The sequence below is a fragment of the Centropristis striata genome, chromosome 2 (genome assembly GCF_030273125.1).
Source record: "Centropristis striata isolate RG_2023a ecotype Rhode Island chromosome 2, C.striata_1.0, whole genome shotgun sequence".
In the NCBI taxonomy this organism is placed as follows: Eukaryota; Metazoa; Chordata; class Actinopteri; order Perciformes; family Serranidae; genus Centropristis; species Centropristis striata.
Window position 1 is genome coordinate 12,402,313 of NC_081518.1, and position 17,059 is coordinate 12,419,371.

At 37.4% G+C, this 17,059-nt stretch overlaps 1 protein-coding gene across 1 annotated transcript; it reads right to left on the minus strand.

Moving 5' to 3' along the window:
* Positions 1-2,430: 2,430 nt before the first annotated feature.
* LOC131992696 (AFG3-like protein 1) lies at positions 2,431-17,059 on the minus strand. The gene is made up of 17 exons (XM_059358366.1): positions 16,912-17,059; positions 14,578-14,668; positions 14,377-14,436; positions 14,172-14,290; positions 13,624-13,773; positions 13,436-13,510; positions 12,955-13,076; positions 12,586-12,859; positions 11,965-12,102; positions 11,592-11,745; positions 11,380-11,487; positions 9,010-9,135; positions 8,753-8,863; positions 8,282-8,397; positions 7,946-8,146; positions 6,694-6,888; positions 2,431-4,256 (listed from the first exon to the last, which is right to left on the minus strand). Exons 1-17 carry the CDS (start codon positions 17,029-17,031, stop codon positions 4,029-4,031), a joined length of 2,388 nt encoding a protein of 795 aa, XP_059214349.1. The 5' UTR covers positions 17,032-17,059; the 3' UTR covers positions 2,431-4,028.

The window sequence follows — 17,059 nt, forward strand, 5'->3', positions numbered from 1 at the left end:
CACACACACACACACACACACACACACACACACACACACGCACACACACACACACACACACACACACACACACACACACACAATCATTGTGTTTTTCATGCAAGGGGTTCTTAATGCACTCTGGGCTGCCAGAAGATTTTAAGCTTTGTTTTTGAATGACAGACAGGGTATGAGGTCAGCAGAATAGCAGCACCTCCATCCGTACAGCCTCTCAGGGTGGGAAATAGCCTGGACAGTCAGATTTGTTCCTAAATTGTGCTTCCATGTGAAGTTTAGAAACTGGGATTCACATTGAATTACCCGGATGTGATTTGCAACATAAATCAAAAGAGCTGTCCAAAATAAAATATGACACTGAGGCTATTACTTAACGTGTTGGCTTGAAAATATGACAGGGTTTTTTGTTGCCTGCAATAAAGGTAACATGATCAGTGGAAGCGGGTGTCAGTGAGGCCGCGCCTTTTATATCCATCACACTTTCTCCATCTCTGTGAAGAATGTGTGTTGTTATTATAATAGCCTAAATGAAATTTTTTGCATTTCTCTCACTGAATTGTATTTACAGTGCCCCCACAGAATTATTGGCATTCGGTGCAGATGACACAAAAGATAAACAAACCAAGTAGCAAGCTATATGCAGTGCACTTTTCCATACTCGCAACATTTTTTTTTGAGAAATGTTTTCTGATTTCTTTAACATTTTAAAATATGATTGCTGCCAGAATTGCTGCTAAGGTAATTGGAGTTTTGATTCCTCAAAGTTGTTAGAAGCATTGACTTGATGGGTGATACTTGAAGCAGTTCGTCATTAAGGGAGAATTGCATCACAGTCTCGTGGACATCAGTGAGCTTTGCACGAATGCCAAAAACACAACAAAGTGCCAACGATTTTGTAATTATGTTTTAAAAGGTTGTTTCAACTCAATGCAATATTTCACATCTTTCTAAGCAAAGGCTATAGCTGATTACTTGATTTGTTTAGCTCACGTTTATCTTGTCTTCACCAGGAGTGCCAATAATTCTGAATGCTGTGACACGATGGATCAAAAGTGACACTGGGATGATGGAAGAATAAATAAGTCTTGAAAAAGAAAATGTTATTGTGTCATTTATTAACCCATAAGAACCCAGACCTATTTATCCTTAAAGGAAAGTTATGGGGGATATACCACGTCAAAGATCTGTGATGTGACATATATGTCACATTGGGCGTTTACGGTATTTATTTTTATGATATTTCTTATTTTAATATAAATAAACTTGACACCTTTGCTGCTTACAGAAACACAAATTTGCCTTTTTTCTCTGCATCTCCACAACATATATTAAAATGTGACATTAATAGTGCTGTAAAACGACAAATTATTTTTCAGATTTGTTTTTAAGTAACAGAATAATAAATCAATAATAAATAAAAACAATTAACAATTTCTAATATTATTAAATGTAATACAGGACACCCTATTAACGGATTAGAATTGTTAAATGGGTTTAAACTTAGCCTAGTAACAAAAAATACGTTTTTTGAAATTAGCTACTTTTTATTTTATTTCTGTTTCCAGTCGCACCCACATGTTGAGTATTTGTCCTTTATGGATTTAATGAGTTAATGTGAAGCATAAAGCTGAATATGGGAGATTCTAGAAGATTTAAAGTGTTTGTTACACCCATGTCACCATGGGTTCTTATGGGTTAATTACACTTCGTACAGAATCTCCAGTGTGGCAAGCACAAGTTTTAGGTGTCTGTATACAAATCTATGGTCTTCCTTATATAAACGTTTGCTGCGAGTGGTGGGACAAGCTGATACAATTACATCTTCAATGACTAAATTACGACAGACTAATGGCAGGTTAACAATTAATTTTGTTTTCATGACAATTTAAATTAAAACAAAGAGAAAACATGCTCAAAAACTATTTCAGACACAAGTATGGCTTGAGCACAGAGTTTATATATATTCTGCACATCACATATTTAATATATTTGAACTTGATATAAATAAACCCTCTTTCCCCCCAATTAGTGCAATAAGACAAATACTTGGATCTCAGAAGAAAATACTCTAATACAGATAGTATGTTATTTGAAAGCACCACTGATACTTGAATAAAAATATTGTTTAAACAGTAGCAATAGAATTCTATTATTTTAAGAATTTGTATATAATAAGAGAAACCTGATTAAAAAAAAGACAGAACAGTGGGGTATAAAAGGTGTTTAATATTGTTGTGAGCCACAACAGCTTCACACTTCAGTCGTCACATTACAATGAAAAATCCATAATCCTAACCGATACATAAAAAGAAATATTCAACAACAAGAAAGAACAAGAACAGTGCATTGTCAAGCAGGCACAAAACACACAGTTTATTCATTTACACTGATATACAACCAGCCTGCTTATAATGTTTTGTTGTCTTTTTCTGGATGACAAAACATGTCCAGTGTCGTTCTGGTCGGGGTCCTTTAACAATCTCTTGGAAAACTTGATTTTTTTTTTTTAATTTAAAAAGGGCCCACATGTTGCATACTGCAAGGCATTTAGTTCACGTATTTTTTTATTCATATTAAACCTGTTAGCTCAGCTCAGGAACTACTAGGTTTGGTTCTCAAATACATAAGATGAGAATGCTACATTTATACCTTAACATTCAAAATAAGCCACAGTTGAGTGAAAATATGACTTCTTGAATAACAGCAATTCACTGTCATGTTAATAATAATTGTAGGAGGGTTTAAAAGTATTGAGATGGAAACAGTTACCAGATCCTTCCATGGAAAAGCCAATTAATCCTCTCTTTACTCTGAGCCCCTTTGTGTTATCCACATGAACTACAGTAAAGCACAGAAAGCATCAACCTGGATGTCATTTCACGTGATTCACAAAAAAAAGGAGAAAACAGGATTGTAGCATATAGAATTAAATATGTCCAGAGGATGTGATTTTGAGAGGTAAATAGAATACAGAAACTATGAGGTAGTGGGTGTGAGTGAGTAAAAAGTGTGTGATATACCATTTTGCTAGCTTATATTTAACTCTCACTCAGCTCAGTTTTTCCCACTTCTTAAGTAACCGTCAACCTAATGTTATAGATGTCTACATCACTGTTGACTCTTGTTACTAGGGGACACTGAGGAGGAGATATTAATAATAATAACCTACAGTACATACTGTATGATCTAATGACATCTGTAATAGCGATCATAGTGCACAAAGCAAATTAACAGACACTTCAAGTTCAGCTGCCTTACTGATAAATGAATGAGAACCAGGTGAAGGCCACGTGTTTGGTCTTATAGGAAAGTTGTTCTATATATTACGTTCTATATAAATGTTGCTCTACATACTGCAAGTCTTGAAAAGTAGGTTGAGGGAGTCTTCTGCAAGACTATAATGGTGATAAAAAAGTTTTTAAGTTGAGAAACAACCTCCTGAAAGTGTCTTGACTGTACAACGAAGTGAAAAAAAGTTTTAAACCAGTCAAAAGTACAGTCACAGTACCTTTGAAACATCTTAGGAACAAGAGAAGAAAGCTGGTTTTCCCACTCAAGGGAAACACATTTTAAATATTTATCCATCAATATAATGAATTGGTGGCCAAGACTGAAACATTCTTATTAGATTAATAGATGTAAGGCTGGATCAGGGTAATAAGCCTTACAAACATTTCACTCATATGATACCTGTGATGTAACTAATGTCCCCGGGCAGCCACATGATGTCAGCTGATTCTGAATGTTATATAGCATTTCTCATTTCATTTCTGTTTTCCTGATAATTTTTTTCCTGACTACAGACTTTATTGTCAACTGATGAGGATATTTTTGCACTACCCCCTGGAATATAAAAACTACAATTGAAGAAAACTGCATTCAATAGGCCATTTAAGGCCTGTGCAACACAAAAGCATCCCTTTGCAGCTATCCTTGAGGTGAACATGGGATTTCAGTCTGGACCAGATGGTACTAAGCAGAAATATTCACCTGAATCCAGTGGAATATTTGCCTTGAGGCGGCGAGTCCTCCTACAGGTAAAGGGCTGATTTGTTTTGCCGATTCTGCGGCTGATTTTCTTCCCCTTTGTTTTTGTTCCAGTTCCTTAGCCCTTTGGGTAGAGAGGTGTCCTCCTCATATTCCCCCAGCCCGTCAACAAACTCCTCATACGATGACTTCTCATGAAAGGGACGAGTTCCCAACAGCTCCAACATGTCGGCTTTGTCTAGGATCTCCTTTTCTAGAAGACGTTTTGCCACCTGGAACACATGACCAACAGTAGTTACGAGTTAACATCTATAAAAATGCAAGTGTATTACTGATTGCTGACTTTAAGTACAGATTAGCAGTAGTCAGTGGTGGAATGTAACTAAGTACATTTACTCACGTACTGTACATTAGTACAATTTTGAAGTACTTGTACTTTAATTGAGTATTTTCATTTCATGTAACTATATACTTCTACTTCAATACATTTTGAGGCAAATGTACTTTTTACTCCACGACATTTAGATGTCAGCTTTAGTTCCTTTTAAGGTCGAGATTTAACATAAAAATGATCAACATGATCAATCTGAAGTGATTGGACATTTTTTTAAATTAAACCACATAAAAGTCTATTAGGTCGTTAAAATGAGCCCTGTCATTACATGCTGCTTACATAAATGCATCAGTACACATAATCTAATTATTTAGAATATATAAAACAATCTGAGTGGGTCCATTCTGCATAACGAGTACTTTTACTTTTGATACTTTAAGTACATTTTGATGCAGATACTTTTGTACTTCTACTTAGGTAGGTTTTGAATGCAGTACTTTTACTTGCACTGGAGTAATTTCACAGTGTGGTATTAATACTTTTACTTAAGTAAGGGATCTGAATAATTTTTCCACCACTGGTATTAGTTACAACTAATAGTAAAAGTAATTGTCACTATTACCAGACCAGAGGGCGGGAGCACATTACACCGGTTTTAAAATCACTGCATTGGCTCCCCGTGTGTTTCAGGATTGATTTTAAGGTTCTTTTATTAGTTTTTAAATGTCTTAACGGTCTTGGGCCATCTTATCTATCTGATATGCTTTTATCATATCAACCCTCGCGGGTCCTGAGGTCCTCTGGCACCGGCCTTTTAATCATTCCAAGAGTAAAAACTAAAACCTACGGGGAGGCTGCATTCAGCCATTATGGCCCGCGCCTATGCAACAGCCTGCCAGAGGACATCAGGACCGCAGAGACTGTTGATGTTTTTAAAAGGAGGCTCAAGACCCACCTGTTTGGTCTAGCTTTTAACTGATTATTTTACTACTTATTTATTTATTTATTTATTCCCATTGTATTTTAGTTTTTATCTTTTATTTTCTATCCCGTTGTCTTTTAGTCTTTTAGTTTTTATCCTATCCTGTTGTCTTTTAGTCCTTTAGTTTTTATCCTGTCCTGTTGTCTTTTAGTTTTTATCCTGTTGTCTTTTAGTCTTTTAGTTTTTATCCTGTCCTGTTGTCTTTTAGTCTTTTAGTTTTTAGCTCCAGTGTTCCCTCATGGGGGCCTCCTCACTGGGGGGGGTGTTGGGTCTGCCTGTGGGGATGTGGTCTTGGGGACTCCCTGGGCCCGGGGGACTGGGCGGCTCTGCACCATGTGTGGAGTCCGCCCTGGTCTACCCGGGTCCTGGTGGTCTCTGTGACGGCGTCCTCTATGGCTGTGGGCTCTGCCGCCTCTCAGTGTGGATGCTCCCACAGGTTGCTTTTTCCTCATCTGGATCCTCGGTGCCTTGCCATGTCTCTACACTGTCTATCAATATGTGCTGTGTGTGATTCTGAGTCTGTTTGTGTGCGTGCATGACTAAATGCGTGTGTGCATGTTTGTGTATGTATACTTACAGATGTGTATGTGGGGGAGGGAGGGGTGGGTTTTGTCATTTTTATTGTTTTTTTTTTTTTGTAAAGCACTTTGTGTTGCATTTTTATGTATGAAAAGCGCTATATAAATAAAGTTTGATTTGATTTGATTTGATATTTAAAAATAAATCCTGTTACAATACTGTAACTACTACAACTCCTGTTACTACTCTTTTATGCTATGTTGAATTTTATGACAAACACGAGACTGAACATGATTGACTGGGATCATGTTTATATCATGTTCATGTATTATTGTGTTGATCCATGATACTAACTAGCTTGCTGTTTGCAAATTTATCAGCTAATGTTCAAAGCAGTCAACGCCAGATCAACGTAGCCATATAGCTAATTAATATAGATCGCTAACATGAGCTTAGCTTAAGTAAGACTTAGCTAGTTTACCCTATCTATTGAAGGGTTTAATAGACAAACTTTTTCAGGGCTTTCGTGGACTTTTTGTTGGACACTGTGTTGTGGTTTGCGTTGGTCGTTTATTGACGTTAGCGAAATATATTTCTAAACTAATTAGCTACTGTTGCACACTGTTGGTGCTGAAAAGAGTCAAGGCACTCAGGAGTGCACATAAACACCACATCCCTTGAATTATTCTTTAAAATCAACTGTTATGATAAACCAAGGATCCCTGGGAAGGTCTCAGCTTCAAAGTTACATTTAATAAAAATCACGTAGTACCTTTAAAGTAATCATTAGTACTGTTCAGTGATGTGCTTTGGAGTAAGAGACTCTTCATCTCTACTTCTTTCCGAGCTTGTCGTCAGTGATAATGGCTCTTACCTTCTCCACCATTTCTTTCTTGTCAGTGACAAGCTTAAATGTTCGCTGGAAGGCAGCATCTATAAGCTGGCGGACCTCCTGGTCTATGAGCTGGGCTGTAGTTTCACTATAGGGCTTCTCAGTTACGATGAAACTCTGCTGAGGGAGGTCAAAGGACACCTGCCCCACTGCCTCATTCATTCCAAACTGTACAACCTAAAATATGAAGAGAAATGAGCAGTTACTCAAAACACAAACCACTTCTTATGTGCCTTTGGTTACAACATCTTTCTCTGACTTACAAAAAGTGCCAATTGAATTCTAATTGTGCACATACAGAAATAGGCTGGGCAGTTTTTTTTCTTTTCAAATTGTTACTGTTACAGTTTGTCTGCAGGAAGATATTTGTCAGCGTGACTCAACTGAAATAATAATATTGGTGTAAAGTGAGACCAGAGCTGCTGTTTCACATTTCTTAAGAAAATAAATCTAGAAACCCATAGTACACAGAATGAAATCCCTCATTTTGTAACTAGTGTAGCAGTTAATTTCCTTTTTTCAATGGATTCAATTTAAAACACTTTATTTGTCCCTGGCAGGCAATTTGCAGAAGCATAAAAGTAAAGTAAAACAGGTACACACAAAAGAACACAATATGAGAAAAAAAGACATCATAATATTAGTATAATATCTAAAGCAAAAATGAGCCGCGCACATTATAATCATAATGACAATGATATGAGAATGATGATCTTAGAGCAAGCATTTCAGCATAGTGAGAGTGTATGACTTGAATCACATCAAATTAAATTACAGCAGATATTTTGTATCACATACAGGTGCATCGAAATAAATTAGAATATCATAGAAATGTTTATTTATCAGTAATTCAGTAGTCAGTAGTCAGTAGTCAGTAGTCATTAGTCAGTAATTCAATTCAAAATGTGGAAATAAGACATTATATAGGTCCATTACACACAGAATGAAACATTTCATGTCTGAATGTATGTAATTTCTTCTAATTATAATGATCATGGCTTACATTTAATGAAGACCTAAAATTCAGTGTGTCAAAAAAAATTGAATATCACAAAAGACCAATTTAAAAAGAATGTTTATTATGGAAATGTTGGCCTCTGAAAAGAATGTCCATCTACACGCACTCAATACTTGGTTGGGGCTATTTGACTTGAACTACTTCCCGTGATATTCTTATGTATTGAGATGCACCTGTACAGTGGTGTGTATCTGTTAACATGCAGGTGGTGATTACCTGTGCATACGCAGACTGCGTGACCTTCCTGAGGTCATCCTGCGCCCCCGTGGTGATTCGCTTGAAGAAAACCTGCTCCGCCACTCGACCCCCCAGCATCATGCACATTCTGTCAAACAGCTGCTCCTGAGTGAACAGGTACTGTTCCTTAGGCAGATACTGTGCATAACCCAAACCCTTCCCTCTGGGGACAATGGACACCTGAGGGAGTATTTCAGAATATTATTATATAAAATTATTTGTTTGTAGAGGGTAAAAATAAGATCATACAAAGTTGCAGAAGAACTGAGATAGTCAAAAAGCGAGAGAAAAGGTGGAAGGAAAGGGTGTGACTACCTTAAGTAAGGGGTCTGCGTGTTCTAGGAACCAGCCCACCACAGCATGTCCAGCCTCATGGTACGCCACAGTAGTCTTCTCTGGGAGCTGCAGTACCTGACTCTTTTTCTCCAGACCTGAGAGCAAGAAGCAAATCTTACCAATCTGCACTGTGTGTGTTTTTACAAGCGGGAAGTTATTTAGGTCAATGTGCCCTTGAAGAATACAGTAGCTGGGGGGTGTCTTTCTGTTGGTGCATGAGCTGATGGCTTTATCTCTGAGTACTGTACAATAGAATCAAATCCTTATGGGGAAGTCTCAATGAGGTGTGTATTAGGATATACTGTAACTTAGTTCAAAGAAGGTTGTATATCGGATTAAAGCACTAACTAAATTTATGGAGTAGTATAACTTGAATTAATATAAACCAACGGTATATAATTATTTAAAATTAAATATAATAATTATAATATCAAGTACACGCCAACTTACCTCCAATAACTCTGTCGACTGCCTGCTCAAAGTGCTTAGTATTGACATGTTGGTTGAGGTGACGTGCAGCTATTAGAGCAGCTTCATTACACACATTAGCAATATCCGCCCCTGAGACACAGAAGGAGCCACAACAATCAAGTTAGACAGTGATGTGATGAGAAAATACAGCAAGAGATGCAGAAGACACAGTGTATGATCCTTGTGGATTAATCTGAAGACTGAGCTGTGTGAACACACATCTCTATTGTTCTTACCAGTAAAACCTGGAGTTAGTGCAGCCAGCTTCCTGGCCAAAGCCTCTACTTCTATACTAGTGTCCAACTTCAGAGGTCGTAAATGCACCTTAAAGATGGACGCCCTGCCTTTAATATCTGGTGGGCCTGTAGAAAAAAAAGAGACAAAACAAATCTATCATGAATTTTATGTTTCAGGACATTCTCTTTTTTCAAACATAAGAACGATAAACAGTGAGCAAAATACGATTAGAAGAAGGCTAAGCAGATAAATAACAGACAATGCAGAAATAACTCTTCATGTGATAATGTTAGTGATACAGAGACAACATTACTGTTAGGAACCTCATGAGGATGTCACATTTACAGATGATATTACAGAAGATTTTTCAATTGGTCCTGACAACTACTGCTCTTTCCCTGCATGTCATACAGCTCCTTCTTTAAAGACTGTAGCTACAGACACCAGGGTTGTCTATGTACTTTGGATTACTTCATGTCAAACTACAGCTACATAAAAGAGGAAGTAAAGGACACCAGCTACAGAAAGTTTAATTTTCAAATGTTGGTGCCAACAACTATGACATTAAATTGATTTTATACAGCTGCACATCAAATCCTGTCAATATAACTGGGCAGTAAAGAAAACATGGAAAGACAAACAGCGTACTGTCGTGGAACTCCCAGTACAGCAGCGTTAGCTCTTACAAGGGAACAATTGTTTTCATGGGCAAGCAAAGTCATAAGGTCAATGACACTAATCTTGAAAACAGCCTCTCAAAAATGTGATTATTCTGGAGGTCAGTTCTTAAAGTGGGAGCTGAGAGTGACACAAAGGTAGTTGAAGGTGTGTACGGGGCTTTGAATGACCCATAAAATCTGAGTTTTTAAGTAGTAGTAAGGCCTAATTAGACCAGAGCACAATACATTATTCATGCACCCTAAACTCGCTTATTATTATTATTATTATTATTATTTTCAAAGTTATGCAACTTATTACTGACTAAATATTAATTAGGAATGTGGGTGTTTTTAAGCAACACTTTACATAGGTAATAACAGAAGGAGTAAAGGAGAGGGAACAGATAGACAGATAGCAAGGAGCAGTGTGTCCCGTCCCTTATGCTGGCCTCCACTCATCTAATCCTTCTTTTATAGAAAGCCAGCTCTCTTGTTTTGACCCAGTTTTCTTTGTCAGAGAGAAAACTGCCCTGCCCACCATTGTCCAGCACTGCTGGCGTAAAGCAAATTAGATCTTAGCAGGCAGAAAAAGATCAACCTTTTTAACCACAAACATAAAAGTGCACAGTATGTATCACATGCTTTTAATAACATAACAAGAGAACAGGCGCAAATAAAGAACAGAGGCTAATCTAATAGGTTTGCCCCTGATTTTTATGAAACCATACAGTGTGTGTCAGTAAGGTCAAGCTCAGCAACTCATCTGAAGCAGGCGAAAGAAAAAAAAACTAACAAAGTTAAATCTGCATGCACATTAGTGCCACTGAATTGCATTTGTTGCATAATGCCTTCTGTGAAGGAGTAGATAAAAAACAAGTTTCCCAGTTTGAGCATTAGATATCTTGTCTTTACTGTATTCGGTTGAATGTAGGTTGCAAAGGACTTGGAAATCACTGTATTCCGTTTGTTTGTTTTTTTTATCCTTTGATTTGATCCTCAATTGTGAGAACTTTGTTAAGTCAGTTTCAACACAAGCACTGTGAATGAATCATTGATCATCCTTCCGATGTTTAATAAAAATGATGATTGAGACCAAAATTTAACTTCTTCTTTACCATATTTGTGGCACTTCTGATGTCAATTTTCAATAAGGAAATGCAGTTTACAGTTGCTTCTATATCAATTTATGGAAAATTGTAGGTGTGGAAATGAGGCGTGAGTACTTTACTTGAGTATTTCCATTTCATGTAACCATATACTTCTACCTCCACAATGATAGAAATTTATAAAACAGGAACAGGCGTACATGCATCTTTATATAAGACATTTCTGTCTTTGAGCATACACACTGTTTTAGCCGTTAATTTACAGATTTTTATGCAGTGTGCTTCTAAGACTAAGTGAGGAAACTGAGACGCTCCAAATGAACGAAAACTGCATTACAGAATTCCAGAGGAGAAGATGTATAGGAAAACCCAAAGGTAACTCTTCACTTGCAAAGGATTAAGTGACATTTTGAATCTATCTTAACATATTTAGAAATGATAATAGCTTTGATACACACAAGACTGTTGGAAGCAAAGCCAGAGAGAAATGAGGATAGAGAAAATATTTAGAGTATGCATAAAGCCAGTCCTCAGGCATCCAGGGGAGAACAGGAAATTAAAAAGCTTGACACTTGGCCGACCTCAGACATGTGCCACACTTTACCTATGTAAATATGTCGATCAAAGCGTCCTGGCCTCATCAGAGCTGGATCAAGAATATCAGCTCGATTGGTGCCAGCTAAAACGACCACATTAGTGCTACTGTTGAACCCTGTAATGACAAAAACAAACAGCATACAAACATATTGAGATATAACGTTGCACCAGGAACAGAAAAAAGACTTGAACACTGACAGAGATGACATAACAGCCTACCGTCCATTTCCACAAGCAACTGGTTGAGGGTGTTTTCCTGCTCGCTCTGGTTGCCAAAGTTCCCGTTGCCCCTCTTCCTGCCCACCGCATCGATCTCGTCAATGAATAGGATGCAGGGGGCATTTTTTTTAGCTGTGGCAAACGTATCCCTTATCTATTATAGAACAGAGCAAAGAAAAAGCATTAATCTTATAAATACAGAATTCATTACTACTGTGTTTGAATAAGTTCCTGTTATTATCAACAAATACAGTGAAAAACCAAGATGCTCTGCCCTCTATAATTATTTATCCAACATAACACTCAAAAAAAATTGTGTTTACAGTCGACGGGGCCAAACAGCAGCATGAACTGCATGTGACCCAGTACTGACCCTCGCTGCGCCCACGCCAACAAACATCTCCTGGAACTCCGAGCCATTGACGGTGATGAAGGGGACGTTGGCCTCTCCTGCAGTTGCCTTAGCTAGCAGTGTCTTGCCAGTACCGGGTGGGCCTGACAGCACGGCACCCTGAAAACAAAGATCTTGCTTAATGAACAAAACCAATAAATATTTCACCAGCTGGAGAAATGTCTCACTTTGAAACTTCATTCTCAGTCCATATTGTTATTCTATTAAGATATTCATATTCTATTCTATTCTATTCTTCCTTACTAGAGTTTGTCATAGTTTAGTTCATTCTTTTCTCATATAACATATTAATTTCGGTAAAAGATTGGCCTATTTTATTTCATAGGCTATTTTTATTTAAGATATTTTTTTATTTAAATGTGCACTTTTTAAAAAAGGTACTCCTATTGTTATACAGTATTTATGTTCACTTAAAAAATGTTTCAATAAAAGTACTTGTGACATGTCAAATTTGGCTTTGACTGAACATTTGCTCTCACTTTGCGCTAAAAATATTGGGATATATATCGTATATCGATATTCAGCCTAAATGTATCGGGATGTGACTTTTGGTCCATATCGCCCAGCTCTAGTATGGCACACCTTTGGGATCTTGGCTCCGAGGTCTTGGTACTGCCGAGGGTTCTTCAAGAAGTTGACAAACTCCAGAATCTCCAGTTTGGCCTCCTCACAGCCTGCCACATCCTTGAACCGGACGCTGATGTTGTCTTTTATTAACTTGGCTTTGGATTCACCCATGCTGAAGGGGTTTCCTCGCCCCTTACCCCCACGACCTCCTGCCAGTGGTCCCTGCCGCATGGCAAAAAGTAGAACGCCAACCAGCAGTACGGTTGGGAGGACGCTGAAAAGGAGTGTCCTATAGTGAGAGAGAAAGAAGCTCCATTAGTCTCACATCAACATGAACAAATCCAATACTGAAAAACAGTTTACATTAAAGTTTCAGGTACTTACCCGTCACTTTCACTGTTGTAGTATACAGGTATTTTCTGTGAGTCGAAACCCGATTCTTGCTGGGCCATCTCCAGGTTACGCTCAAATGAGTCAACACTGCCAATGTTGAACCACAAATAGTTCTGGAACACAAAACACAAAACATGCAGTATACAGTATAATCTCTACATATGCCTATTTACTTTCAATTTCAGAGCAAGAATAAATATATTTTTAAAGAAGAAAAAGACAAGGTTCAAACAGCTTTTTTAAAAGTAAAATTCAAGTCCTTTTCAAGCACTTTCAAAGTACCTAAAAAAAATTCAAGACTCTCGAAACCCTTATCATCACATTTCAATGGTTACGAGAAATGCCACTGTGAAATTAAATTTACAATTGGAACAAAACAATTAAACAATACAAGTAACCAGTGGATTGTACTTGTATGGAGTCTGCTTATGCATATACATACACAGTTCAAAATACCAACAGAGTAACTAACCACTTCTGATGTGTTCACTCCGTGGGCAGGAATTACTTTGACATATTGTTTATTGACAACCTCCAGGTGATCCACCTATGAGAGAGCACGACAACAACCAATTTGTTTTGATGGTTACAAAAACAAAATAGACAAAACACTCAAGATATTCAGAAGACACCAAAACTGGAAATCTCTCCGCCTCTTACCAAGCCTCGGTTCAAGTAATGATGCACAAAGTCCTTCCAGGAGATCTCCATCCCCGTCTCCCGGAAATAAAAGTACACAAAGGCTGAGGCCATGCCGGCAGCACCGATGGCAAAGTATCGAACAGTTTTTTCATCATAGGGAAAATCATCCTGTGAGAAAAAGAAATGATGTAAGAGAGAGGAGATTAAAGGAAAGGCTAAAACTAAATAAGTTACTATATGTTTTAGGGAAAATGTATCATCTGAAACATTTTTGTATCAAGAATCAATAAAATGTCACTACTAAAGAAATGTGAGCAAAATATTAAGTTAGTGAGACATTTTACAGTGGAAATGAGTGAAAATAAAATTGATTATAAGAGGACTACAGACCTTAATTGATGCTAAATTATAGAAAATGCAACTTAAACTTCCACTTATGAGTAAAATTAGGGTTATATTTGACTTAAACAGCATTTTAGTGAATATCATTAGTGTTTGTGTGTCGTGCACTTAAATAATTATTATGATAATATAGTAATCTGTAAAGTTCTGGCCATGATTCTCACCTGAAGGCGTGTCCACCAGTGCGACTCTTTCTTTTTTCCTCCTCCTCGTCTTTCGCCGCCATCATCTTTTGCGTCCTGCTCTTCCCTCACAAGAGATTCTGGTTCTTTGGTATTTTCATCTAAATAGCAACAGGAACATCAGTCATATACTGCAGAAGAAATGAGAACAGAGGCGGCTTGTGATGATGACTCAAACCTCCCTCACCTTCAGCTGATTTGTTGACTCCAGTGCTTTCTTCACTCTTTGGGAAAAACTTTTCAAAACCTAAACCAATTCAAAAACACACAACAACAAAATTGAGCGCAAATGGCCTCAAATGTGCCATTGACCTAAAAAGATTTAGGTCATTTTGTTCACTCTTTTTAGCTACATTACATGGTGCAACAGCATCAGGAGGCACATTACCTCTGGGTGGTTTGTTTGAGCTAAGTAACCTAGCGAGTGGGAAACTGTGTTGATACAATCCTCCACATCTCCTCTGGATCAGTGACGCTTTCTGAAATATGAGAAACATCATGATGAATATTATAGTAGTGAAGGCAGGGCCACAGAAACACATGTGGAAAAGAAATACACAGCAGGAAGGTATTAATTCAACATGCTACACTTCAGCGATTATGGATCAGTGAGGGAGATTAGCTATTAAGTAATATGAGCAATGTTTCCTGCAACACGTTCCTTTGTAAACAACATTATTAACAGGATTAGTGAAATCTCATTATGACATGGGTATACTGGAGTATGTCAGTTAACCTAATTTCATTACAACTCTGTTGCAGATAACTCACTTATAGTTAAATACACGGAAAAGCTGCTTCAAAGCTCACATGGTGTTTTCTCACATATTTGTCGCCTATTAATATCAAAACAGATTAAATTATACTTAAAGGGTAACACCAATTGAATTAAGAAAAGCTGCATGCACGTCAAACTCAAGAACTTTCCAATAATTTTTAAGCTTTTCCAGCTTCCTACAGATGTGTATACATTAATATACAGTGCATACACACAGTGGCCAATGTATTAGGTACACCTATACACTCCAATAGAACTCCTCTCCTGTTAAGTTTTAAATCAATATTTATGAACAAGAAATGCTCCCTCAAAGCCAGAAAACCAGAAAGGTACGCCTCAAACTGTGATGTTTTGTTTAGTTGTTTCCTACACCCAAATGAGCTTTAATCAAATGTAGTTTTCTTATTTCTGAGACAGAAACTGTGCCAATATATTCAGAACAGTACCCTGGTGCTGTCAGTGTCATCTACAACATCTTTCCCAATTCATTGTTTATGGAGCACTCCAGGCTTCATACTTTAGGACTTTATAAATCTCAGTTTTAGCACTTATTCATGTTTACTAATATGTTTCCCTTTAAATGTTATAAACTGCTAAAATTTGCATTTCTTTCAACTGCAAAACCTTTGATTGTATTCTTCATTAGAGCACGAATGATGCTGGATTTTTTTGCACTTATTGATGCCTGAGAGTAAAAATCTGGCAGTGTTTTAGTTGAATTTATTGTTACATTAACACAAATATTTTGTTTACATATCAGGATATATCTGAGTAACAGTATGTGTGTTGTAACAGTGTTGAATGAATTTACCTGCCAGAAGCAGTTAATTCAAATTATGAATATGAATAACTATGAATAAAAACAAAATTTAATTAAACCTTAAATTAAGATTTTAGTTAAATAAACATAAAAATGCAATAAAAACATGTACTGCAATTCCAGCCCATATTATCTGCTCACATACACACCAATATACGTGTAATAACACAGCTGTTGTGTGGGTTGGGCTCAAATTATAACTGAAACTTAATCTATAATTTAATCTGTAATCTAAAAAATGCAGAGTCCACCGGATAGAAGAAATTAAGGAGAACTCAGTGAACTCAATTGTCATACTCCAGTGTAAAATACTCCTCATGTGACATCTATATAGTGTATCTGAAATACATTTGTTATTTATTTATATAAACATGGTTTGGAACAGAATGTTCAGTGTTGATGTGCAGCTGTTTATCTGGTGATGCACAGACAAAAAAAAACAGTCTGAATTTAGCGTTTATCTCGTTTGATTGTCATACTTCTACTGAATAGTCTACTACAGCAGGTCAGTGGCGTGTCAAATACCGATTCAACCTCTATTGCATCTTATTTTGAAGGGAAAACAATGAAAAAAAACACCTTATATTCAAAAGTTTCAATGTTTTTTGTTTTTGTTTTTACCAACTAACGCATACAAACAAGTTTGATTACTATTCAATGACTTGCATGTCTGCTTACATCTGTTCAACCCATTTTTAAAATAATACGCACCTGAATTAATGCATAAGAGTGAACCTGCATGGGCTAAAGGCCCCCCTCCCCACCACAGTTACAGAGACACACCCCCTTCAAACAAACATTATAAAACTGAGGAAGCCGACTCCTAAACTAAACATTATCTCACGGAAAATCGTGACAGTACAAACAGCTGAGGAATGATCCATAAACAGTGCAGTAGTTTGTTTGTTTACAGATTTCGGGGGGTATGCAGCATGCACCGAGGAACATTATGTTCTTTCCCACGACAAAACCTAACATACAGTCTCACAGGGCTCCAGATCCTGAAGCAAACACTTATATAACGCATGTGGCAAGCTGTTGCAAAACCAAAAGTTTGCATTCACCAGCACAAAGTAGCGACTTCACTTATCTAACAAGAAGATTGAAAGGCAATATCACCGTACCGGTGGGAGAGCGCAGCCGGTGCGAAAAGTAGCAGAAATAGTGGACAGGTCTCGGCTCCAGGTCCGAACCGCCCGCACCCGGTTCCGAAAGGGCCCGACACCCACAGAGATCAGCCCCATCGTGTCAGCTACCTTGCTTCCCTCTGGA

What these genes read in the sequence shown, in the direction of transcription:
- LOC131992696 (XM_059358366.1), bottom strand. Translation starts at nt 17,031, where the DNA reads ATGGGGCTGATCTCTGTGGGTGTCGGGCCCTTTCGGAACCGGGTGCGG. An exon ending in ATTACTTGAACCGAGGCTTG is followed by an intron (nt 13,511 to 13,623) that starts GTAAGAGGCGGA and finishes GCTCTCTCATAG; the next exon opens with GTGGATCACCTGGAGGTTGT. An exon ending in TCGGAGCCAAGATCCCAAAG is followed by an intron (nt 12,103 to 12,585) that starts GTGTGCCATACT and finishes CTTTGTTTTCAG; the next exon opens with GGTGCCGTGCTGTCAGGCCC.